Below are 26,534 nucleotides of genomic sequence, written 5' to 3'. Positions count from 1 at the left end.
GGTAAAACGCTTGCCTACTGTATCCCTGTGGTCCAGTCTCTTCAAGCAATGAAATCAAAAATACAGGTGAGTATAGTGTGTTTCTTTTACTGCTCATGGTACGTAAGCAACCATGGAACTGAACCAAAGCAGTACCACTGGGACCAAAAGACTCTGTTTTCATTTAGCGTTGTTTTCTTGCCTCTTTTTTAATTCATTCATTGATGTTTATGTCCTGTAAACATGTTGCATCTGAAGACTGTGCCCAGAGTAGAATAGAATAACTGTATTTTGTAATCATCACAGCACATCCAACAGGGAGCGTTTGTAAAATCAATGCTCCTTGTGTGTCATACACTGTGCCGGATGCTTTGCCAAAGTGTCATCTTCTCAAATCCTAGCCGCCGCCGCCCCTCCCCCCACCTCCCCAGGCCCAACGAGTTACAGGTATTTCTGTTCATCTAATTTTACAGAAAGAAATGGAGGCTCGGGAACAATGGTGGAGTCTTGTCTTTAGTTGGGAGGCGCATTTAGTTAGCGTTTGGGCCACAGGGGCCAGAATTGGGTTCCCCAGGAGGCCAGTTAACTGCCAGGCTCCGGAGGCACAGGCATCATCTCAAAACCCCGCCCAGAGTCCCACAGATATGTCCCTGGTTATCCTCAGTAGGAAGGACAGGGTGAGATCTGAAATAGGAGGTGAGGTGGGTGCACAAGCAGCTGAGGAGAGCTGATTGGTTACTTTTCTTCTCCGTGTGAACACACAGAGTTAGGCGTGGACCAAGCCTGCCTGATACTGAGGGACTACACAAGTAGCGATAGCATTGGGTTGCAGCCCAGGGGCTAAAACCTATGCCCACCGGGACAAACGGATACAAATAAGTTACTGAATAAATAGAGAAACGGGAGAAGGAAAGGCCTTCCTTCCAGGAGACTTCCTCCGGACATCCACAGAAGTGACGGAAGTAGAATGTCGCCATCTGGCAGATGCCTTAGTTGTACCGCCCCCACAGGGGTCGGCACGCGCTGAAAGGAGTGGATGAAAGCGGCATGAAAACTGGGATATTTACTGGGTCTCCAAGCATCTCCCTACAAGACCCCTCTTAATCCCAAAGGGGAAGACAGCAATTCTATGATGGGGAAGATGGGGAAGCCTGGCTGTCACCGCCTTCACCCCGGTGGTCAGCGTGGGCATCACCAGTGCGCAGATGTGCTGACCTCACGCACCTCCCTCCAGATAGGTGCCCAGAGGGCACGACGTCCCTTCTGTGGCTTTCTGGCCCAAATTTAATCATGAGCAAGCATCAGACGAACCCGAATCAAGAGACATTCTGCAAAGTGACTAGCCATTACTCTTCAAAAGTATTATGGTCACAGAAAAACAAAACAAAACAAACACAAAGAAATGCTGAAGAACTGCCCCTGGTTAAAAGCGGTGAAGGAGACGTAGTGGCTAAATGCAACCATGTGGTTCTGAATCGGATCCTAGTCTGGGGAAAGGATGTTAATAAGTCAGTCAGTGAGATAGGAGTACAGTTTGTAGATAAATTCACTCATAATAGCTTATCAGCGTTGATTTCCTGGGTTTGATCCTTGTACTGGGATTTTGGGAATCGATACTGCCTAAGGAAGCTGGGAGCAGGATAGAAGAGAGTTCATTGTATAATCTGTGTAATTTTTTGTAAGCTTAAATTCATTTCAAAGTGAATATTTAAATTTTACTTAAAATTTATTTACATAATTTTAAATCAATAAAACCAAAGTCCGGGGCGCCGGGGTGGCTCAGTCGGTTGAGCATCCGATTTCAGCTCAGGTCATGATCTCGCAGTCTGAGTTCGAGCCCCAGGTCGGGCTCTGTGCCGACAGCTCAGAGCCTGGAGCCTGCTCTGGATTCTGTGTCTCCCTCTCTCTGTTCCTTTTCCACTCATGCTTGCTCGCTTGCTCGCTCTCTCTTGAAAAAAAAAGTAAAGATTAAAAAGAAATTAAAAAAAAAACCCTGAAATCCTACACAACATCCAAGTGATGGAACCTTACATAGCCATTAAAACTGGTATTTTTTTCGGTTACTCTTTGTGAACTTGACAGGTGTTTTTACACGTTAATCAAAAAAGGGCAGAGGAGGGGCGCCTGGGTGGCTCAGTCGGTTGAGCGTCCGACTTCTGCTCAGGTCACGATCTCGCGGTCCGTGAGTTCGAGCCCCGCGTCGGGCTCTGTGCTGACAGCTCAGAGCCTGGAACCTGTTTCGGATTCTGTGTCTCCCTCTCTCTCTGCCCCTCCCCTATTCATGCTCTGTCTCTCTCTGTCTCAAAAATAAATAAACGTTAAAAAAATTTTTTAAAAAAAAGGGCAGAGGATAAAACAGTATGTACTGGGTGAGCTGGCTGCATAAATAGTACTGTGTGCGCGCGCGCGTGTGAAGAGACAAGAAAGATACTTGAACTGCTGATACCGATTTCCTCTGACGTGTACGAGTGAGGAATGTATTTCCTACAGGTGACCAATGTTTTCTTCCCATTGGGCACCTCACAGTAAGATCATTCATACAAAGGACTTGGCGTTGTACCGCTACCCAGCTGGAGAGGAAAGGCCAAGTATTGCAACGATGTGGTAAAGTCTCATCCGTTTATACGTGTTAGGACAGTTCCCTGAGAGCAGCGGGTTGTTATTTACACACGTATCGTTGAAGAGCTTGGGACTATTTGAGCGGGAACGGGTCCTGTGGTTCCAGCCCCACCGTCTCGTCTCATAGGCCCGTGGACCGAGGACGAGAGAGGTGGGATCCCGTACCTGAGGCAGGCGGTGTCCTGGGTCTGAGCGTGTCCTCGGGCAAATCGTTCCATCCCTCTGTGCCTCGGTGACGTCACCGGTGGGGTGGAGCCGACGGCAGCGCGGTCCGCAGGGGTTGCCGCGAGCTTCTGAGCGGACGCACGCGGACGCTTGGGAAGCATCACCACGTGGGCGCGGGGCTGGTTTGCAAGGCAGTGATGTTCTCTGCTGCTCTACAGAGACGTTCACAAGCCACGTGGTGGTTTTTCTTTACCGCGTGTATTTTAATGTCAGTAACGGCTCATTCTATTCAAGACTGAAGTTTTCTGTACGAAGAGTTCTCTAAGCCCAAATTTAATTCACTCGTTTCAAATAATATTCAATAGGGACCCTTGGAGTTCATTGTGAAATGATTTGACCTGTAAAAAACCGATCTGGAGGGAGCAGGAAGCTCAAGGCCCCCAGCAGAGTCTTAAATTACTTTGGCGATGGAATGAGAACGGATTGCCTTTCTGTGTTTTCGCTCTTTCGGTTATTTGGGCTCTGATTTTTTTTTTTTTTTTTTTTAAACAACACAACCATCCTTCTTTGCTCACTTCTGCCCTGCGAGGAATTGATTTTTCTTTCTTCTTCTGCGTGTAGTAACACCTTTTGAAATGTCAGAATCTCGTAACGTCACACTGTGGCACGCTGATACCGTTGTACTAACATGTTTACCGTTCTTGCCTGGGCCTCAGCACAGCCTCGCAGACTTGACGTCGAGGACAGGCGGCTCGAGTTTGAATTCCAAATCCTTTCCTCCTTGTGGGTAAATGTTTCCAATGCAAAACATGAAATCCATACTTGTAATTGAACCTGTTCTAAATCCACACTTAGCTTCTGCCCTGACACGGTTTTGATTAAGTCCTGAGTGTCTGTGAGCACTTTGGAGGTGCAGGTCACCGCTGACTTTGGGGCCTTTCTCAGGCTACTTTTTGGTTTTTTTTACACGTATATTTTTAGATACAGTGTATGCGTTACAAGATCAAAAGAGTACCAGAAAATACACGGTGAGAAGTCAGTCCTCGCAGTCCCTGTCGCCCGCATGGCAGGGCTCTCTGGGGACGCGATGCCCTTGTGCTCGTCTGGTGGCCCTCCCAGGGCTGGTCTCTGCAGAGAGAGCGAGTGCGGGGGCGCACAGGCCCCTTCCCCCTCAGCCAGAGCTTCTGTGTTTCTTTCTGTGGTGTTTGGGGGATAACACAGGAGGTTGCTTGCCGTACATGATATTTGTGCCTTGCTGGTTGGTGCTCACTTAACACGCTTTGGGATGGCTTCTTAGCAGTACCGTGCCCACGTGCCTTGTTTTTTCACGGCCGTCTGGTGTCCCACTGCGTGGGGGTACCCCGAGTTAGGGCGTCAGCCCCTCACTGGTAGGACTTCCCTTCCATCCAGTATTTCACTACAAACGAGACTGTTACAAATACAGTCTGTAAAATAGTTTACTTTTTTACGTACACTTACGGGTGTATCTTTTAAAGAAACCCCTGACGGTGGGAGCGGCATTTTTATTCTGTGGATAACGCCACAATTGAACTTTATTATTTTTTTTTAATTTTTTTTTTTTTTTTTTTGAGAGAGAGAGAGGGTGCAAGTGAGTGAGGGGCAAAGAGAGAAGTGGGGCTCAAGCTCATGAACCTCACCCTGTGTGGGGCTCAAACTCATGAACCGTGAGATCATGACCTGAGCTGAAGCCAGATGCTTAACCAACCGAGCCACCCAGGCGCCCCGCCCCCCGCACTGAACTCCAAATGGGTTAAGCCACTTTGCGCTCTCCCCACGGCGGAACAGGAGTCCCTGCTCACCCGTGCCCTAGTGACACCATCGGCTGCTTTGTTTTGCTCATTTGACAGTGGAGTTGAGCATCTCTTTGCATGTGTAAAAGCCATGTCTTGAATTCTCACGTCCGTAAATTAGCTACTTGTGTCCTGTCTCCATTTTTCTATGTAAGTCGTTGTGGTCTTTTTGTTTTCATTTTTTCATTGAATTATAGGCCTTATGTGAAGGAAACTGGCCCTTTCTCTCCCCTCGTTTTGTCGTTTATTACTTGATTTTATTTAGTCACTGTTTGCCCATTCTAAAGTTAAAAGTTTTTATGTTATAAAATGTATTGATGTTGTATAGTTTCTGAGATTTATGTCGTCTGTAAAATGGCCAGCTTAATTCCAACTTCTCTAACTTTGTTTGCTTGTGAAGTCTCTGAACAATTTATCTTTTCTCTACTGATGCAAAATGCACCTTATTTCATACAGTTCTGCGTGTATTTGATTCTGTTCTAGACTCGGTTTGCTGCTGTGATCTCTGTATGCTGCTGTCCATTATTTATGTTATGGTAGTTCTAAATCGTTTTAACATCTGTTGTTTTTCGGACATGTTTTGGTTATTCTTGCACGTTGATTTTTCATAGGAACTTTGAAGTCAGCTTGTGCATCTGTGTTATTTTATATGCGCGTGTGTATATGTGCAGACTTGTGGCAGCTTTCTTAGGGTCGAGTTACGTTAATGGGTTGACTTACAATTGGCTCATTTGTGATAAGGAGCCATCTTATCCAAGAATAGGATATGGTTTCCCATTTATTCACATTTTACTTTATGCTCCTCAGAAGGGTTTTACAGTTTCTGTCACAAGCATTTTGTACATTTTTTGTCAGCCTTCCTGTTGTTCCCGCTGCTGCTCTTGGGTGATTTCCCCCTCCATTGTATTTTCTAACTTTTTTATGTCAGAAGGCTGTAATTTGTGTGTATTAAGTTTGCATTCAGCTACTTGACTGAGTTGTCTTTTCTTGTAGTAGATTTTTGGTTTGTTTTGTTTTTTAGGATAAACTGTCCTAAATTAGATGTCATCAATTAGATGACAGTCAATCAATTTTGTCAGTTTTGTCATCTAATTGTCTCCTACTTTCCAGTTTTATACGTATTTTCTTTCTCTTGTCTGACCGCATGGGGCAGAATCTTTAAAAAAAATTTTTTTTAATGTTTATTTATTTCTGAGAGAAACAGAGACAGAATGCGAGTGGGTTGGGGCAGAGAGAGGGAGACACAGAATCCGAAGCGGGCTCCAGGCTCCGAGCAGTCAGCACAGAGCCCGACGTGGGGCTCGAACTCACAGACTGCGAGATCGTGACCTGAGCCGAAGCCGGACGCTCAACCGACTGAGCCCCCCAGGCGCCCCAAGGCAGAACCTTTAGAACAAGGTTGCATGAGAAGAGTAGTGGGCATCGTAGTCCCCTTCTCTCATGAGACGCTTCTGATGTTTGCGAGTGGCCGCCCTCGGGTTCTGTCCACCGGAGTCCCGTGACCTTCGTTCATTGACTCATGGTGTTTCTTTCCTTCTGTGTCCACAGCGCAGCGATGGCCCCTATGCCCTGGTGCTGGTGCCAACGAGAGAGGTAAGCAGCCTCACTGTCAGGACGCCTTTTAAGCAAGTGCTTTCCTTCTGAGAGTGAGACCCGTTCGAATTTAAAAGTGGGTTTTACCATTTTTCTCCCTGCTGCACCCTTACCTTGGCCTGGGACCATCCCTCTGGTTCCTGTTAAGAAGAAAAATTCAAAGACTCTGTGAAAATCATAAGCTAAGTATGGAAAAGCATTTCCCTGGTGTCTAAAAACTAATGACACGATAAGCCTCTGTCCTTTTAAAAGGAATTAAAATAATGACATTGTTAGACTTTTTTGTTTCTTTTATAGCTTAATTAAAAATTAGAGCAGTCAGCCCTAACGTGAACTGTTTTTAAAGAGGCCATGGTACCAAGAATTTTACTTGTTCTTGCAAGTTAAGCTTCTAGACATTTTTCTTCGGTCTTGGTGGGAATCTCTTCTGTCTGATCTAGTTTATTTGCCTACGGAGGCAAGTGTAGATTAGGGCACCGGTTTTCTCTATCAAATGCTAATCACTTCCTTGCGGAGAGTTGATCGCGGAGATGGAGGTTTCCAGTCAGCCTGTTAACACAGCCTTACACAGCCTGCAGTGCCCTTTCTCAGCTCAGTCCTGGGAAGGAGCAGGCGTGGAGCTATTTAAATTTTCACAGCGGCAAACTTGCTACTTCCCTGGGACGCGTCGTGAATACTAAGCATGTGGGAACTCTGTACATGCGCTTGGATAAAGGGATTGTGTTGAGGCTTTCTTATGGTGGTTAATGGTTATAACCTACATTAATTTTCACTTCCTCTGGTCTCCACTGGGCTTGTTAGATTCTGTTCCTTTAATAAACTCGGGAGTGACCGTCTCTCGGTGCTCCGTGAGGCGTACTTGAAGGATACCTGACGCCACCTTGAAAGCAAGGTGCCCAGAGGCTCGCCTGTCGATTGCTCCTTCAGGGGACTCCTTCCTGCACGTTCTGTTTTCCTCTCTTCCTAAAGAGAGGCACGTCCAGGGCGATGCTGCACGCTTCCCCATCCACGTGCACCGTAGGCTCGTGGTTCTCTGTGTGGCACTCTGGGAATTTGAGCCAGCAGAGGGAGCACACAACACTGTTTCTGTGTGTGTCCAAGGAATGGACGCGGCCTCTCTGCCCAAGTCTCCAAACTGGCAGCTTTCAGACGTAGTCTGAGAGCGAGGTATATTCTCTGAGAAGATTCTGTGGATCAGATTTTTTTTTTTTTTCCTGAAATCTTAACTTAAGGTCCAGGTTGGGATCTGATCACTTCATGTTGTCTAAATTTTTTTTAAAAGATTGGGGAGGTGGGGGCGGAGGGGGCGGGTGGGAACAACCTTGCTCAGTATCTGTAACTGCTCACTCCTCACAGCTGGCTCTGCAAAGCTTCAACACTGTCCAGAAACTGCTTAAGGTAAGGCGGGCCACGAGTCCAGTTTTCTACCTTTTTTTCCTGACTTTTTGAGAAAAGAGAAGTCTGCCAGTCTTACCTTTGTTTTCAAAAAGCAAGGAATTATTTTAATTTCGCTTTGTTGCTTGGGCGGGCGTCTCTGCTCTCCCCAGGTATAGTTTGTAGGTTTTGACTGATCTGAAGTTGACCAACTGCCGATTTCTAGCTTAGATTACTGGGGTTTCCTGGTGCTTGGAGTCCTGTAATCTGTTCACCATAGTCCCTAACAAGGCACGCAGGGAGACTCACAGGTATAACCGAAGTGAGCACGTGGGAAGCTAGCAGAAAGCTGCACGTCGGGTTTAAGAAAGGAGAGCCAGCGCCTGCCAAGCCGAGAATTGATCTGTCCTTCTTTCTGTCAGGGGTGGGGAGTAAGGAAGGGCTGTGCTTAGGTCAAATGTGTTCTCCACTCAGCCTCGACGGGGCAAGGCAGAGAAGCTGTTTGAATCCCTGAGAAAGCCTCTGTTCCTCTCACAGCACCGGGAGCCAGTTCCGGAGCTGTGACTTAAGTGGCTGTTGCCCGTCACTGGGGCGGGCGATGCCCGGGAACGGCGTCTGCAGTGAAGCCTAGGTCTTCCCTCCCAGCGTCTTTAGGGGAGAAGACCTTGGATTCGGTCTCTGTGTCTGCAGGGAAGGGGGCTCTGCTCTGATTCTCATCTGGTGTCTTCCTGTAGCCGTTCACCTGGATCGTGCCTGGGGTGCTCATGGGCGGAGAGAGGAAGAAATCCGAAAAGGCCAGGTATGCGGAGCCTGGTTTATGGTCCGTTCCTGTCTGAGTCTGTCTGTTCTGCCTTCCTATTCAATGAGACCTGGTCCTTCTAAACCTGGAGAGAGTCTTGTTTCCTCCTGTGCTTCCCAGTCCCAGAGCGGAGGGACAGATTGAGGCAGTGGGGACCTGTCACCTGTAGGCGGTGCTGTCTTAGGAAATACCGATGAGCCCACAGGGGTTCCCTTCCGACGTGGTCGGTAACCATACTCCCCACCTGCTTACCATCCTCTCTCCCCGCCCAGCATCCCTTGGTCCCCCTTGTTTGGTATCCAGCCCCCTCGGTGACTCTCTTTTGTGCACATCGGGAGTCTGGGGGCTTGTCATTTGGCTCTACAAAGGCGAGACACTAAACTCACATGTAATGCTTTACGCTTCGCTTTTTATATCCAAAACACTGATTCCTGATTCTGTATAGGAACTGGTGATGGGTAATTTCAGGAGAAAACGTTGCCACAGATAAATCCCACGTTGTCTGGATTCTTTTTGAAACATTTTTATTGTATTGTAGCTTAACGCTTAGTAGTAACACCCAGCTCTGCCTGTAGTTTGTAACTGAGGAGTAAATACTAAACTTGAAACCTAAAGGTGTTGGTTAGATTTGGTTCAGCTGTAAATAACGACAACAACAAACAGCAGTGGCACAAACAATATGGCGGTTGTATTTTCCTTTCACATCTAAGAAGCCTGACGGTAACGCATCCAGGGCCTGCATGAGGCTCTGGAGTCAGGAACCAGGTTCCTTCTGCCTCTTTGTGCCATTAAGTGAGGCTTCCATTTTTAAGTGTACTCCATAGTCTTAGCGAGTTGCTAGAGCTCCAGCCATTACATCTTGTTCCCTGCCAGCGGGAACAAAGATAATCCTCCCTCCTCCCTCCAGAGATATTTGTGGGTTTTGCATATTCCCTTTATCCTTTTTTTTTTTTTTTTAATTTTTTTTTTCAACGTTTTTTATTTATTTTTGGGACAGAGAGAGACAGAGCATGAACAGGGGAGGGGCAGAGAGAGAGGGAGACACAGAATCGGAAACAGGCTCCAGGCTCCGAGCCATCAGTCCAGAGCCTGACGCGGGGCTCGAACTCACAGACCGCGAGATCGTGACCTGGCTGAAGTCGGACGCTTAACCGACTGCGCCACCCAGGCGCCCCTTCCCTTTATCCTTTTATCCCATCGCTTGAACATTAGGCATACGACCAAACTTAACTTCAAGAGAGGCTGGAAAATACACTCAGCTAAAAATTAGAAGCTTGTATTGCTATGGAAATATGGAGTAAAGGGTGTTTGGGAGTAAGAACTGAGATGTATTCTCCCTAGTCTGTGGGACAAAGTTAGGCGCCCGTTGTATGGAGGCTACAAACACAGGTTCAGTGTAAGAAACCATTCTAGCCATTAGACCACATTGGCCTGCGGTAACTCATTTAGACTGGAGTTTCCGTGGCGCAGAAACCTTCAAGAACGAACAGGCTAGGTGACCATCTTTCTGGAATGTCCTAGAAAGGATCCACGAACCAGCTAAAGGGCACCGGATTATACAGTAAAGATTCTTTTCAAAGTTACTGCATTTATGATTTTAATACGATGTCGGATCTTAATAATCACCTTCTAGACAAGAGAAACTTTGAGGGAAATGGAAACTCAAATGTATCTTCATATCCATTTGTCATCCTGTTTGCCATGACTTCAAGCTGTGCACATTGGTGCTAGAAATGAATCTGCCTCCTGTGCCTTCTTCCTGTGTTTTCTGTTGATACAGCCCCATTTGATTTACTTTTATGATATGTAATTTTAAACAGACTCCGCAAAGGAATAAATATCCTTATCTCGACTCCTGGGCGACTGGTGGATCATATCAAATCCACAAAGAACATTCATTTTAGTCGGATACGGTGGCTGATTTTGGATGAAGCAGACAGGTGAGCCTCGCCCGGAAGCATGAACGGTAGGAGCAGCGAGCCGTTTGTGCTCTCGTTGCAGCCTTCACTTTGCATGCGGAGTAAAATCCCTTCTCTTGAAACCACAGAATCCTGGATTTGGGTTTTGAAAAGGATATCACAGTGATACTCAATGCCGTGAATGCCGAGTGCCAGCAACGACAAAACGTGTTGCTGTCGGCCACACTCACAGAAGGTGGGTTGAAAAGACACGCTCTTTGTTCTTAAGAGGAACGATCTAGATGTGATGGGCGTTGTTTGCCCGCGGTGGTTCTCAGCGATGGGGATAGAGGGTCAGGAGGGCGGTGTCCCTGAAGGACTGCCTTTCCGGACCCCTGCCCTGCAGGCCCAGCCTCCCTCTGCCAGTCATGCAAGGCTCTGCCATGCTCCCCGGGGTGTGGGGGGCAGGGCAGGGCAGGTCCAGAGCTGTCTCTGTAAGGAGAGTGTTCCCGGTGCTCGTGGCGGGGTGAGAGGAAAGGTGACGGCTGACTCACGTCTACCCAGAGGCTTCGTGAGCTTTTTATTGTGAGTGTTCTCAGCCCACCCTTCTGCTGAAGAGCCCTGAACCTCTTTAAGTTCCTTTCTGTCTTTCCGTCCTCACGAGATGGACGTTCTGAGCTCTCCTTTACAGATGGGGCCCTACGGCTTGGAAAAGTCACAGCCACCAGAGTCACCCACACAACACAGCCCCGCTGTCACGTTCTCAGGTCTGGCTTGTTAAACTGGCCCTGTTGCAGCACACGTATGCCAGTTCGCCAAGTGTATCTTAAGTAACCTTCATTTTAAGAGAAAGTCCGTGATTCTGTGGTCAGAAGTTTGGGAAACGCCACGTATTTCTCCCTTGTCTTAGAAATTCATGGTGCATGCGAACACAGTAAAGATCCTGAGAAGCCTTGTAAACCCACAACACCCTGTGATTAAGGAATCCCGTGACACCCTTTTACCAGGGTTTTCATAACTTACTTGAGCGTAGAATCCTTTCAGGGTGGTGGGGAGACAGCTGCTCCTGTCCCTTTCAGTGGCCTGCCTAGGCCAGAGTTTAGAGATGCTGGTGTGGAAGCAGTCCCCCCCACCCCCGCCGATTGACCAGAGGGCAGATCTTGCTGCCCAGGTATTGCCCACAGGAGCTTCTTCATAAGCGTGGGGCGTGGGGTGTGGGGTGCCCACACGGGACTGGTTTCACAGTGTTTGCCTATCTCACCTTTGCTCCAAGGTGTGACGCGGCTGGCTGATATCAGCTTGCTCGATCCGGTCCGGATTTCTGTCCTGGATCAGCACCATGGGCAGTCTGACCCAGAGCGAGGCACGCTTCCCGAGGTTTCCCCTCTACCACCTGACGATGAGCTGGATAGCTTCGCGATTCCAGGAAGTCTTGATCAGCATGTGACACTCGTTCCCAGCAAACTGAAGCTCGTCTCCCTGGCGGCCTTCATCCTGCAGAAGTGCAAGGTTGGGACCAGCTCAGTTGAGGGAAGAAGGTCCTGTTCTCTCTGTGTCTGGCGTTGATAGCAGTGAATTGAGGGATGTTCGCGCTCGCTCGCTCTCTCTCTCTCTCTCTCTCTCTCTCGTGCACACACACACACACACACACACACGTTTTCCACTGTAACTGTGTTTGCAAATGCAGACTTTACCAGTCAGCCATCCTGGGGTTGTGGTAAAGACCCAGAGGTCAGTGATAGCTGTCACATTCGACATGAAGTGTACCTGAATCCTCTGCTGGGACGGAGGACCGGGAGCATCACAGGTGGCAGAAACCGGCTGCATACAGGCAGACACGGGAGCCTGTGCTCCTGGTCTCTAAGGATTCCAGCATTTCTGTGCTTACTGGACGCACGTGATAACTTCCTCTGGGGTGTGGGAAAGTAGTGGGTGTACGGGCTCGAGGAGGAAGCTTCAGAGGTACCGCCTGCGGGGCCCCAGCCAGGCGGGGGCAAGTGTGGCGAGCCACGGGTGGGTGGGAAGAAGGGGAGTGCACGGCCTCGGTCCATGGCGCATCTGCGCGGCTCAGATTTGGGAAGCCTGGCCGAAGTCGTAGCCGTGTCACTTTCCTTTCATCTACTCTTTGGAGCGTATGTGGTATCAGTGGTACTTTTTTTTTTTTTTTTTTTTTTTAATTATTCAAAGCTGTCCGTCATCTGGGTTTCCAAATCCGGGCCAGCACGACGACGTGTTTTAGAGAAGTTCTCCTTTCAGGGTCACCTAATCTTAAACGCGTGTGGTGGTTCTTTCCCCCTCGGTACCGACGTAGTTTGAGAAAGACCAGAAGATGATCGTCTTTTTCTTGAGCTGTGAGCTGGTGGAGTTCTATTACCGCCTCTTCCTCCAGACCCTGCCAGCCTGCTCAGGGGCCCCCGCGTCACGGCAGCCACCATCTGCCTCCACGAGATTCAAATTCCTGCGGCTGCACGGCAACATGGAGCAGGAGGTGAGCTTCGCGCCCGTCCCCGGGAGCGGGAGCAGGCCCGAGTCTGACGACCGTGAACGTGGCCTTTCGGGGTCGCTCTGGCTTCCGCCTCGGACTCCGCCGGGCGAGGAGGGGACGAGCCTCGGGCGGGCGGGCGACCCACTGGACCTGGGGACAGATCGCACCGCCGCGCCGGTGCGGGCAAGGGCGTCTTTTGTTCCCGGGTGTTCTTGCTCCGGGAGCTGCCCTCTTCCACCTGAGAGAGCTCGAGGCCTGGCTTGGCCCGAGTCTGCCTCAACCAGCTGTTAAGGCAACAGAGTACCACTAAGTAGCTGGCACCAGGGAAGGGTTTTGCCTTTTTAGTACCCAGTGTGTAATTAGGGCTTGATGTCTTCAAATTAAGAGCATTAATGGAGCTAAATTGTGGATCCCATATGGTACTGCTGAGCGCGACTGCTGTCATTGTCAACAAGATACAGCGCCTTCACTCTTAACACCGTGGTTGGGCGAGGGGCTTCAGGGTCTCAGTTGTGTCTCAGCTCTGAGTAATACTGCCGTTCAGGAGGGAGAGAGTCACGCCTCCCCGGTTTTAGGTTCTGAGCGGCGCAGCCCTCGTTTCGTCCAGGCGGTGGGCAGAGAGCCGGGTGAGGCGCGCGCCGGCGTGGAAGGCGGACGAGCGGGCCCTGCAAGTGGGAGCCATCTTGTCCTGGAAGGAGGTGACCAGGCGCTCAGTCAGGGCAAGGGAAGGACAACCGGGAATCGGAGCAAGGCTTGACTAGCTCCAGTTTGTAAAAAACACACCTTTAGAGCTGAGGGAGACGTTAAAGCCGCCAGGTCCAGCCCCCTTCTCGTGCTCGCTTTTGTCAGTTTAATAATTTAAGAGTGTGCAGGCTCAGAAAAGTGAGCGTGCTCAAGGTCACTCAAGGACCCAGCTGCTTCTTTCCCACGGGACCGGATGGAATTTCCTGAATCGTCCCGCCCTTGTGAATGTTACGAACTTCAGGGTCCCTGATGCGGTGGATTCTGTCGATTCCATAATTTAATGCCATTTACAGCGTTTGGTTTTTGATAAAGCTTCGTTGCCTCATCCTCTCGGTCTCCTTCACCAGAGGCCTTGTGCCAGGCGGGCGTGAGGACAATGAGGGAGCCGGGTGTGGACTCAGAAGGATCTAGGGATGTGCATCGATCGTGCAAAAGGCTCTGTAGTTAAAGGATCTCAGTCCGATCGACTCACCTTCTGAGGGCGCTGGTCTTGCAGGAGGCTCACAGCCGTGTGCTCTGGGACGCGCTGCTTGCACGCTCGTCCTGGCTCTGCCTTACTGGCGGTGTGACCTCAGGAAAGCGTGTCAACTCTCCGTGCCCCGGTTGGCGTGCCGCGAAAGTGGAGGTGATAGCGGTACTCACTTGATGGGGTCGGCGTGAAGGTTCATTCAGTGAACGCAGACGATGTGCTGCGTACGGGGCCTGGTGCGCGAGCGCTCCACGAACGTAGGTGCCATTATTACCACTGCCGTCTCTTTCCAGAACGGTTAGCGTTCTGTTTATTTCGTCTGGTGAGTGCTTAGCCTTCCCGGCCTTCTCATGACATGGCAGAAGGTGGGAAGGAGTATTTCTGTATTTCGACTTACTGGCCAAGTGTCTTGTCCCACACTAAGCTAAAATAGTCCCGGTCCCGTCTGCCTGGCTCGTCACCCTGGCCACGGCTCTACATGACCTTGGTTTGGTCTCCTTGATGGTCGAAGTGGCCCTGACCACATTTATCAGCATTAGAGAAAAGTTGCTGGGGTCTGTTTTGTTTTAAAACATTTCATCTTTAATGTTTGTTTATTTTGAGAGAGTAAGCCCCTCCCCTGCTCCTGCTGTCTCAAAATAAATAAACTTTATTCTTTTAAAACAATTTTTTTAATGTTTATTTTTGAGAGAGAGAGGGAGAGAGAGACAGGGAACATGAGTTGGGGAGGGGCAGAGAGAGAGGGAGACCCAGAATCCAAAGCAGGCTGTGGGCTCCGAGCTGTCAGCACAGAGCCCGACGCGGGGCCGAACTCCCAGGCTGTGAGATCATGACCTGAGCCCAAATCGGACACTCAACCAGCTGAGCCACCTAGGCGCCCCATAAATAAACATAAAAAAGGAAAGAAAAAAAAAAGCAGCTGCCTGACAGCTGTGAGGAAAGCTCCGGGTTTGGTCGTTTTCTCCTTACCTCAAATCTGAATGTGTTACGTCGTTCGTAGGATGTGTCTTACAGGCTTTTATGAGCTTTTCTGATTTGTTTTCTGATTTTGACTCTACAGTGACCCTTACAAAGAGCGTGCAGCACGCTGGGCAAATCCAGCTGTCCTCTCGAGGGTCTGAGCACTGGCTCTGGGACACGACTCCCTGGGCGTGGGTATTGCTGTGTGTCCCTTGGGCAAGAAGTGACTCCACCTTTCTGTGCCTCAGTGTCTCCGTCTGGAAATGGGTGTGGCGATAGTGCGACTGCTAGGGTTGTCGTGCAGAGTGGGTGAAGTTCAGGCACGTGGGACGTAGGCCACTCTCCGGGACTTGGTAGCCCTCGGCGTGCTGGTTGTCGTTACCCACTGTCCTAAGTGAGGTGTGCCTGGAGGTTCCAGTTACGTGATGGAATGACATGCAGGTGAAGGACCAGAATGAGGTGCGCCCCAGTGGCACGGTGGCTGGGCCAGACCTCACTGGGAAGGTGAGGCCTCCCTTTTTTCTTTTTTCCAAGTTTTAGTGGCTTGGTTATATTCCTTTTCCTGTCCCTGACAGACAGACACGGCCAAGTCTCATCTCGCAGTGCTGTGACTTAACCCACATTGAGTGTGCCCTCGGCAAGCCTCTCGAGTGGACGCTCTTCGGTGCGGCAAGACTGCCTTTAGGGTTTTAGCCCAAAGGGATAATTAAATACATACCCGGCAGTCGCTCTAGGAAGGTGTTTATCTCAACATTGGGCGCCAGAGCGAACAGTTGGAGACAAACCCAGCTGCCAGGGACGGGGTGTTGGACGACGGTGCCCATTCAGCTGAAGCCTCGGTAGCCACGAGAGGCAATGTGATTCGGGGTGTCGATCGGCACAGGAGGGTGTCTGTATTCTGCTGACACGACAGCGTGGTAGCAGTGGGAGGAGCACGCAGCTTTTTTGAGAGCTCGCGGTGTTTTTTGAGAAAACACGTGTTTACGCGCTTGCGAAGGGTGTTGCCCGTGGTGGGGGCCTGCTTTGCTGGGGTGATCTCAGTTTCTTCCTCTGACTTAAAACATATATATAATTTCCAGGACGTCTGGGTGGCTCATTCGGTGAAGCGTCCACCTTTGGCTCAGGACATGATCTCACCGTTCGTGGGTTCGAGCCCCGTGTCAGGTTCTGTGCTGACAGCTCAGAGCCTGGAGTCTGCTTTGGGTTCTATGTTTCCCCGTCTCGCTGCTCCTCCCCTGCTTGTGCTCACTTGTGCGCGTTCTCTCTCTCTCTCTCTCTCTCTCTCTCAAAATAAGTAGACATTTAAAAAATTTTTATAAAATAGATACAATTTTGTATAGCTAAGATACGTGGTGATTGTAATTTTTAAATTTTCTTTAAAATTAGTTTTTAAGAAAATTTCCCTGTAGGAAAGGTGGTGGTTCTTTATTCCTCTCGACCTCGTGCTTAGAATAAATTCTGAGTTGGGAACCTGGGGTACAGTAACTTGCGGCCTTTGGCCTCGCCTGCTCTTGGTATTGGCCGTCCCGAGGGGTGTGCCCACCCTGGCCCTGTCTTACTGAGAGGTGCTGCCCTCAAATAGCCTGAGAAGTCCAGACCTGTAAGGACAGGGTCTTGATGAGGAGATGTGAAGAATCTGCTTCTCTTTCTTGGAAAAGCCTCTCCATGCCTAAAGATAGAGCCCTGGGAAGCGGGGGGTTATGGGAATCCAAGCCTGCCTTGCTGGGACTGACCTCAGAGTTGTAAGCCCCTGTTTTTCCTTGTTTCTGTAGGAAAGAACAGCGGTGTTTGAAGAATTCTCACATTCCAAGACCGGCATCCTCCTCTGCACGGTAGGTACCATTCTGTACTCTACGTGGGGGCCGAGAATTCCCGTAATGGTGGTCGCGGGTTTTCGCCTCTGGACGGTTGGCCTCGCAGCCAGCCCCACGGAGAGCGGGGATATCGAGGCCTCTTGGTGTGGCTGGTCGCCTTGCACTTCTGGTTGTCCCCTGGCCGTGCCACAGACAGCCGGCTGCCACCGTGCAGAAGTCTTGCCGATTTGCTCACTAATAGTGGCAGCTGTTGGTCTGAAAATGTGTGAATCTTGGCGATTTCTATCCACCAAAAATGTGTAAATTACAGCTATCGGGAGTAATTAGAGCTGAGAAAGTCTTTTCGCAACAGATTCGCCCCACTTGCCTCTGCTCGAGCCTTCTTTAAAAGGAAGATAGATGTGCTTGGACAGATTTCTTTTGCTCTTGTCTGAAAGCATCGTTAGCCCTGTGGTTTGGGGGCCAGGTCATTCGGCCCCGGCCCTCGGGGTTCCCCCGCCCCCCTCAGTGCAGAGCTGGCCTTTATGATGGGTCCCGTGCTCTTTTGAGATCGAAAACTCTCATCTCCCGTGCCCCCTTCTCTGGGACTTCACGGCACCACCGTTGTCACTGGCTCCTACGATTAAAGCCCCTTCTTTCCTTGTGCCCTCCCGGATGGTGTGCCTTAATTCCCAGCTCATCTGAGAAGTCCCCGTGTGTGCAGTGGTGACATCGCACTGCTGACTGGGCGATCCAGTGGGCAGGTGCTGGGCAGGACAAAAACTGTTAGCTGTTTGGATACCTGTCTAGGTCTCACTTTTTAACACAGTTACTTTTTAAGGAACTCCTGCTCTGCATTCAGGTGACAGGTGTTGTTTTCTTTCTAAATTCAGGGTTTCCGAATGGGTACGGCTTGGTTTCTTACACACAAGGTGGCCACCCAGTCACCCGTTTATCACCGTGTGCCAGTTCTGACACGAGGTGTGGCAGACGGGGGACCCGGGCGTCCGGATCTGGGCATGGTCACTCCTGGCACGCTTGCCTCCTGAGGAGCACTGAGTCTGACCAGGTGGCCCTGCCCTTTGTGGAGCCCATCCACAAATCAGATGCTGGTGTTTGCTCTAAACCATCTCTTAATGCCAGTGCTAAAGCGAGGACGAGTCCAGATCTGCTTGGGAAAGAAGTTTGTCAAAAATCCTTACCGTCTCTAACGATACTCTCTGGAACCTGACCTCTTCCTGTCTCCTCAGCCTCCACTTTCCCCCTTGTTGCTGGCCTCGGCCAGATAGGCTCCTGCCTTAGTTCCCCGAATGCGTTGGTCTTCCTTACCTGGCCTTGGGGCCTTTGTACCCGCGTCCCCCTACCTGGGGCACCTCCCCTGACTTGCACTAGCCCTACTTAGGTCTCGGCTTCAGTTTCAGCTTTTCAGGAAGTGCACTCCCAGGGCCCACTTTTCCCCATTAGGCCCTCCCAGCACCCCGCACAGTACCCACCACACCTGGCCTAGGTGTCCTCCCCCACCCCGAGCACGAGCCCCTAAAGGTGGACTGTGTGGTTTGCCGGTGGCCAGGACAGAGCAGGTGTGCCGTAGGCACTCAGGATTTGGGAACCGAGTGGGCGGGTATTTGGGGCCCAAGAAACAGTGTCGAGAACCACCAATGTCTGCCTTTTTCTGAAGACTGGAAGAGGCTGAGGTCAGTACCCTTGCTCATTGGGAACAGGTTCACTTTTCATATCCGTGCTGTACCCGAGGGTGAACATTACAGGTTGTCTGTATTGAAACAAAAGACAGTAGGAACCTTTGTGTTGGAGTTTGAGTTGCGATAAGAGCAAAATGTTTTTATCTTTGACCCTTGAGATGTTGGGTTTGTCCCTGGTGGAAAATTCTCAAGTCTCCTGGTGTTTCTTTCAGACGTGGGTGAGCTCTGGGTCTCAAAGAAAATTCCAGGTATTTGAAGTTCAGTGTTTTGGTTGGTTTTGGTCTTGGTTTGTTGTTTTTTTTTTTGTTTTTTTTGTTTTTTTTGTTTTTTTCAGTAGGTTTACGTGGAAGTAAAGGTCGTTCTTTTTAAAAGGTAATTCTCAGTGGGGTCGGAAGCCTATGATGAGTTTTCTTGTTTTGTCTGGCTGATACCTGCAGTGAGGTCGGCCAAACAGAGAGCACCACTGCCTGGGCAGGGCACGGCATCCCCACCCCTCTGCCCCCCGACCAGCCCCGGCACCCCTCTGCCCCCCACCAGCCCCGGCTGCCGCGCGCAAAGCCAGCTCGCGCTTGCCCCCAGTCTGATTTCACTCGAGTTTCTTGGTGTGTGCTCATTTGCTTGTCGAGGAAACTTCCAGCGTGCCGATCTTCCGCCAGCCCCATCCCTTCTTCATTCTGCAGCGAAGGTTACCAGAGGAGAGCCGGGCGGGGGCTCACTTCCTGCCATTTGGAAGCCAGGGAGCCAGCGCGCAGTCCCTGGTGACGAGGAGCTGCTCTTTCACCCTCGGAATTCCTCCTGCTTCCGCCACATTTGTGTGCTTTGGCCTGAAGCTTCTGGTGTGTGAGAGCTGTAGGCACATGAGGCCCACTGCAGTAGATCGTGGCCGGGTTGGGGCGATGCTGTCACTGCATCCTTTTAAGCAGCCTGTTGCTTGCCAGGCCCTCTGCATGCTCTCCGGGAGTCTCCTTAGTGTTAATGAGGAACGGGGGCCACGTCGGGACAAGGCAGATGGAGAACTGGCTTCTTTTGATAAAGAGGAATTGTGTTGTTAATTGTCGCAGGGGGATTTTCCCTCCCCTTTATACCGTACCTTTGATTTATCATCCCGAGATCTTTTACCGAGCCCAGAAGACTGAATGTCTGTATGAAAAGTTGGGAACTGTGTTGTAACCACTCAGAAACTCACAATTATGCTAGTTACTGCTTCAAAATTCACTCCCCCCAATCCATTTTCCTCCCTCCTGTCTTTTCTGTTATTAGGAACAGTCCAGGACGTGTGTGTGTGTGTGTGTGTGTGTTTTCTTTCATCTTAATTATAAACATCTGAAAGCAAGGACCTTTCTAATTTCTTACAACCTTCAGGACCTGGTACCTGGCTTTGTGTACTGTGGGTTCTCAACAAACAAGTGAGACCATGGTGACATGAAATGTAGGCAGAAGCAAAAGGGCAGTTGGGGCAGGGGAGACCAGTTTGTGAGAGAGGTCCTTACACATTCAGAATGGAATTTTGTTTCCTCTAGAGAAGTAGATGTGAGAAGAAGCCAAGTTAAGGGAGTAGGGATTAGTGGGAAGGAGCTGGTTGAAAGTTCAAAAGCCCACTTTCCCGAATGGAATTAAGAAGTCAAAGGAGTCAGATAGGAGATAGTAGATTATCTACAAAATGTTTCCTCCTGCTTGTGGTGCGGAACTCCTGATAAACCAGAGGTGGGGAAGGTGGTTTTCAACACCGTTGTTATGTTGATTGGTCGATAAAGGGATGTACCACGGAGTAACTGGAAGATGATATTCCCAAGCTGCCTCTGGTTTTAAGGCCGACGCTGGACTTTTCCATTGTTGTACATGTGGCCCTCCCTGGCCATCCGTGGGTACCATGGATACGGAGCACAGTAACCTTTTCCCCGGCACAGAGAGGCACCCCCCCCCCCCCCCCCCCCGCCTTGCTTGGTCTTCTGGCTGCTTCTCCGCTGCACTAGATCTTGGTTGTGGGGCACGTGCTTGCTTCAGAAGACCCCGAACCTGTGCTGCTTTCCTCCACCTTCTCAATTTGTTTTTTGTCTTGAGGCACACCTTTACGTCGGTGCGGTTCTTAATTTCCCTTCCTCCTGGGGAATTTCCACTGTGCCCGGGGTGGGGGCTGGGAGACAAAGGAGGCTAGGAGATGAGGCCAGGAGAGTCACGGGAATGTCACTTCACCACCGACAACACATGTAGACTCTCCTGGTTTTCTCCGGGGCGTGCTTTTGAGGTAAAGTTTAGCTTTTCCACTTTATTTCATTCGTGTTAATGGCAAGATCATTTGGAGATGGTTGGCTGTTTACTCGGTTACGCTAACTCATGTTGCCAGTTTTCTGGCGGCTCCAGCCAAGCTCTCTCGCCTCTGACAGCTTCTGCACTCTCTCCTTCCTCCTCTGATTACGCAGCCCAATCTGTCACCCGGACAACGGGGGCCTGTACCCCGCTGATGGCTTTCCACACACGGCAATAATGACTTTTGGCAGGCCGGGAAGGCGGCGGAGGCGAATTTGCTACGTCCCTTGCTCAGAGAGCCGGCAGGCCCCCTCTCCCTGTTAGTAAAAGCACTTTGTGAGGTTCTTGGGTAAATAAATGAGTCATTTTAATCCAACTGACAGGCTGGCACCTGAGCAAGCTGCCTTCCATCTGTACTCCTCGGTCTCGTGGAGGCGGCCCATTGTCAGGCCCCGGGCCTTCACGGCCTCACCGTTGAGTGTCTTTCAGAGCTGACTTTAGCAATTCTTTTGCCCTAATTAGCTTAAAGGAATACGGTTGGGCTGGGTCTAAGTTCTAAGAGGGGCAGAGAACCGAAGCCTTTGCCGAGACGTAGGTCAGTTTCCTGTGGACCTGGCACCCCCAGCGGACACCGTCGCAGAGGATGGAGCAGATCCCGGCTTCTCTGTGGTCCTCCGCCCGGGTCGGGTGCGCGGGCACACAGATCACCTCCTAATTGCCACCGTGCCGATTCCTCCTTCGTCGTGGAATGAAATGCTTGGATTTGTAATTCTCAACACACTTGTGCAAACACGGTCCCGTTCGATCTCCTCAGCCACCCCGTGAGCTGAGATCAACAGGGTGGGTCTTATAGCCATGGGATGGGTGGGTAAACTGAGGGACAGCGAGCCGCGTCGACTTGCCCAGGTGGTGTGGCTGCTACGGGGAGTCTGGAGTTCAGTTCTGTCTGTCCCTGGGCCACACAGGTTGTCCCTTTGTCCCGTTCCCTATGGTATCCCGGGTCGAGGATAGGAAGGAGGATTTGCAGGAACAGCTTGAGGGAAGCCTGAGCAGTGGTGGCTGTCAGGGAGGGTCCCCCCCTCCCTAAGACATAAAGCAGTGCTCGATGGGAAGATGGTGTCTCGGCCGGTCCCCCGAGCGGGAAATAGAATGTCGAATGGTCCCGGGAAGGCCGCTGGCATTCTTCCTCCCCATTTCGGTATGTTTGTGCGCAGTGAGCTCCACGAACGTCACCTGCTGTTTTAGGGTTTCATCTGTGTTTCTTGGTTGAATTTACTCAACCAACGAGCATTACATTTTTTACAAAGTGTCTGTAAAGCTCAGACAGCCACTGTCTACATGCATCTCCCACTGCAGAGCACTTAAATAAAATAAATCATTTCTTAACAAGAGCTTAGCAGATTTAAGAACCCGTCAGTTTTTCTAAAGACATCAACTGTGGTTAGCGTAGAAAGCGATGTCTGCTTCCCTTTAAGATAGAGAACTCTCTAAATTGTGTTCTCAAAGGCATCAGCTCGGGAACATCCGCCTTCAGTTTTCAGGGCAGTGGGAGCTGTCTGCAAACACTTGGTGGGTGGTTGACACGGGTTGGTACGTTAACTTCCGCTTAGTACCTAATAAATGCAGCCTAGCCACCACTCCGAGGAAACTTCCAGCAAGCCCAGATGTAATCAGAGTGAAGGCGGACAATTCCTGACCTGCCCTCAGCGGTCCTTGCAGGTGGGTGAGATGATGGGGGGACAAGATCTTCCTTGTCTCCTGCCTCTGACCCTGGGCGATACAGGGAATAGTTGGTTGAACGTGCTTTTTACAGAAACTTTGCATAGGATTCTTGGTTTCCAGAAAAGCCTTATGTATGTAAATCCTTAGTGATACTTAAGGGGAGAGGAAGGCCAGCTGTTCTTGACGGAAAAATGGCAACCGGTAAGTGGAAGAAGGGGACGCCAGCTAGAAAGCCTGCATCTGCCGCCGCCGGAGGAACAGCGAGGCAGACCAGCAGCGTCGCCAGATGCTAAAACTTGTGGGCAAAAGGATTTAGGAAACGGTCTCCAAGTTCCACTCCCCAGTTTACTGATTGGTTACAAAGGAGGAGGGTACCTTCAGGTGGAGAGAGCTGGTGGGTGGATGCCCCTCCTCAGGGGACCGAGCACAGCATCACCCGTGCAGGACAGATTGCCCTCGCGTGTCTCCTGGTGTCAGCTACTCACCGCCCTTAGGTCTTTCTGCCGGAAGGCTCCACCCGAACCTTCCCGTGGGGACACACAATTAGACAAATACAGATTCTGGGAGGTGCTTCGAGACACCTGGGCTTCTTCAAAACTGAGTTATCAAAAAGCTAAGTAAGTAAATACTGAGGGCAGGGATATCATTCTAGATCAGGGAAGTCTAGAGGGATATAAGAAACATAGAATGCCTGATCGATGAATCAATTCCTGGGTCGGGAAAGAAAACAACTATAAAAGTCAACCTTGGGTGCAGTTAGAGAAATTTGAATATGAAACGATTATCGGGAAATAACATTATTTAATACTAAATTACTTAGGTATGCTAATGGTATTGTGATTACGTAGAGGAATGCCTTTTTACTTAGGAGGTACGTGCTAAAGTATTTAGGGATAAAATGTCATGGTATTTGCAACTTTCCGATGGCTCAGAAGCGTGTGTGTGGAGAAAGAAAGCAGGTGCAGCAGACAGATTAGCGGTGGATGAATCCACATGAAGGCCGTGCAAGTGCTCCTTGGTTTAAGTTTTTCTAAATAAAGATTTCGGGGGGAAATAATATGCATTCGTTGTTAAAAGAAAGACAAAGCAAGCAACACAGGAAAATGCAAAAGGAAACGTAAAAATCACCAGAATCCCTCTCCCCAGACATAACCGCGGTTGATAGTTCGGGTGGGCCTCCTTCCAGGTGTGGGCTCCCGGTTGATCTCTCGGTTCATCTCTCCACTTAACTGTCTACCCACTTAATGTCTCGTTTTTGGTACCCGCTTTTTTTTTTTTTTTGCCCGTGGATTTTTTTCTGGACGAAACCAGACTTGGTGCTTTAGAATACTTCGCATGCGGGATTGTGGCTTCCTGCGCCCTCCGGGTCCGGCCAACGTGCTCCTCTCTCCCCGACGTTTCCTGTAAGATAGGAGCTGGGAGCTGCACACCTGGTTAGATTTGGTTTCGTTTTTGGCGAGAATACATCCTAGGCATCGCCGGTACTTCTGGTGCTTGACAGCTCGTTGTCTTTCCAATTATGTCACAACATTTACGTTGTTTCAGAGTCAAAATCGTAACAGTCCGTTAAAGGGAGTCCAGCTTCTGCCCGTGTCGGCGACACCCAGCCCCTTCCCCTCCCGGTGAACTGTTCTTGTAAGCTTTTGGGGTTTCTCCTCCGCTATTTCTTCTTGAAATGCAAGCAGACGTGTTTGTATTTCCCTCCTCTCGCACACACAAGCCTCCTCCGCACACCCAGAACAGATCGTAGACGTTCTCCGTGCCAGCACGTCCGAATCCCCATCCTGCTTCAGCCGTGCCACACTGCCGCGGAGGGTAGGTGCTGCCGTGTTCTAGTCACCTGGTCTAGCCCTGCTAGACATGGGGGAGTTTTCCAGGCCTGCTACACATACTGCCAAAATCAGGAGCTTTGTGCGTGAAGCGTGTCGTATTCTTGCCAGTGTATCTCCGGGATGGATTTCTGGAAGTGACGTTGCATCTGGGCCAAAGGGCAAGTGCGTATGTAATTGTGTGGGATATTCCCAAATTTCCTACTGTAGGGGCTTATGCCATTTTGCATTCCTACCAGCGGCTTCTGAGGGATGCAGCATCTTTTTGGTGGTGAAACGATAGGCTACGGCCTTGGAAAAGTAAAGTGCATTCAGGATTCGAGGGCTGCCTCTACGTCTTAACCGTGTGTCTCCGGACAAGCCGCTTGATCTCTCTGAACCTTGGTTTTCTGTCCGTCATGTGGGGGTAGGAGTTGTTTCGGAGATCGCTCAGGATAACGCAGGTGAAATGCCGCAGAGTCTGGTGTATGGTGAGCGCTCAGTAAGTGTTGACTGGGGATGTTCTTGTCGTGACGGTCGTGCTCGAAGATGAATGCCCAGCCTAAGTTTGTCCCTGAAAACTGAAAGGTGCCCACACTCTCGTCCCTCTGCCAGAATGGCCAGACACTGGAGAGCAGAAAGCCTTTGCTTTTTGGGCGGCAACCAGCTGAAAAGAAAAGAACTAGGTCTCCTTCGCTTTTACGGTTTTCATGTCTGGTTAAGTCTGTGGCTGGGGTTCTAATTTAAGTGTCAGAAGAGGTGGGACATGACTTGATATTTACTGCTGTCTGAGGCTGATGAGCCCTCAGTAAATACTTGGCAACTGACCTCCACAAGGGAACACTTTGGGGTGGTCTTGCAGACATGCGCCTCAAAGCCCTGTCGTTGTTGGGCATCGCTGACAGGGGAGGGGTGAGGATAATGACCCACCAATGCATTCATCTACCATAGAGTGGTTTCTCAGATAAAATGTAAAGTAATAAACCATGCTAGAAGTTCTCAGAATTTTTACATGACATACTGATGAAGACTTAAGTTCTTGAGCAAACATGCGGTTTATGTTCTCCTAGTAGGGTGAACGTTTTGTGACTACCTCACCAGCATGTTCTGTAGAGCTTACCCCCTAAGTTAGATTTTTTTTAAATTTTTTTTAACGTTTATTTTTTCTTGAGAGAGACAGAGTGCAAGTGGGGGAGGTGCAGAGGGAGGAGACACAGAATCCGAAGCAGGCTCCAGGCTCTGAGCTGTCAGCACAGAGCCCGACGCGGGGCTCGAACTCACAGGCCGTGAGATTATGACCTAAGCCGGAGTCTGACACTTAACTGACTGAGCCACCCAGGTGCCCCCCCTCCTAAGTTAGATTTTTTTTTTTTTTTTGGTCTAAGTTAGAATTTTTAACCACAGATGGACTTCAGTGGGTCCCTGAAGTTGTATGTAGGGGGGTGTGTGTGTGTGTGTGTGTGTGTGCGTGTGTACGTGTGTGTGTATACACACCTGTGCACACGGGGGGGTGGTGAGCCCTCATAGTTTGCATTAGATTATCAGATAGATCTATGGCCTTAAAAAGACTCAGAAACTCAGTGGTAAGCCATATTCTTTTCTGTTTTAAAGGATGTTGCAGCTCGGGGTTTGGATCTCCCTCAAGTCACGTGGATTGTTCAGGTAATTTTTCAGTTAAGGCGTGAGCTCAAGGCAGGAATAAGCGATTGTGAGTAGATGAGCTGGCTTTAAGTGGAATAATTATTATTAGCCTCTTGGGTGTTGCCCCGGTAACCAGGCAACAACCAGCCTTATCTGCCCAATTCTCCAGGACCTTCCCCTAACCCGGCCCACCTAGCCACTGCGGTGAAACGGCCAGGCTGAGCAGTTGCGGGAGGGAGGGGCAGACTCCCCTGCTCCCAGACTGACGCATGTCACACACAAAGTTTCAGCAATCTGAAAATAACGGGAATTGCCCTGGCCCTTGGGAGGCCTCATTGTGTCCGGAAGGAGATGGCTCAGCCTGTCCTGAGAGCCGTGTCCGTGTGCATTGACCTGCAGGGGGCAATTAGGGCCTGACAACATCTTACACACACCTCTAGCCTTAGACGCCTTGCCAGAGGGCACAGATGTTAGCACTAGAGTCTAGTGGATTCAGTTTTGTTTTTTCTTTTCGTTAGTCTGCAGAATGGTATTTTTAAGCCTTTCTGTGTGGGGGCCAGGGGACACGTGCCCCATTTACGTGAGTCGTGGTTTATTCACGTGTTAGTGGAACTGCATGCCTGTCACTGGCCAGGAAATCTGATCTGCTCGCTGCAGAAGACAGCCTCTTTTGGACTAGAGGCATTGTGGTTTCTTGCCTGATGGCCACACAGCAAAATAAAGATAA

At 50.0% G+C, this 26,534-nt stretch overlaps 1 protein-coding gene across 4 annotated transcripts in view; it reads left to right on the top strand.

The window, feature by feature from the left end:
* The window catches only part of DDX31 (DEAD-box helicase 31), a 72,792-nt gene that overhangs the window by 9,419 nt on the left and 36,839 nt on the right, over positions 1–26,534 (top strand). For all 4 annotated transcript variants that reach the window (XM_078436314.2, XM_078436313.2, XM_078436315.2 and 1 more), the window contains exons 6-15: positions 2–66; positions 6,123–6,167; positions 7,524–7,565; positions 8,276–8,340; positions 10,161–10,280; positions 10,388–10,494; positions 11,512–11,747; positions 12,550–12,726; positions 16,669–16,728; positions 25,778–25,828. In XM_078436314.2, the coding sequence (XP_078292440.2) occupies positions 2–66; positions 6,123–6,167; positions 7,524–7,565; positions 8,276–8,340; positions 10,161–10,280; positions 10,388–10,494; positions 11,512–11,747; positions 12,550–12,726; positions 16,669–16,728; positions 25,778–25,828 (968 nt within the window). The remainder of the gene's footprint in view (position 1; positions 67–6,122; positions 6,168–7,523; positions 7,566–8,275; positions 8,341–10,160; positions 10,281–10,387; positions 10,495–11,511; positions 11,748–12,549; positions 12,727–16,668; positions 16,729–25,777; positions 25,829–26,534) is intronic.

This window comes from Panthera onca, chromosome D4 (assembly GCF_046562875.1).
Source record: "Panthera onca isolate mPanOnc1 chromosome D4, mPanOnc1 haplotype 2, whole genome shotgun sequence".
NCBI classification, from domain to species: Eukaryota; Metazoa; Chordata; class Mammalia; order Carnivora; family Felidae; genus Panthera; species Panthera onca.
The sequence above is the reverse complement of the archived record's forward strand: the minus strand, read 5'-3'. Positions and strand labels throughout refer to the sequence as shown.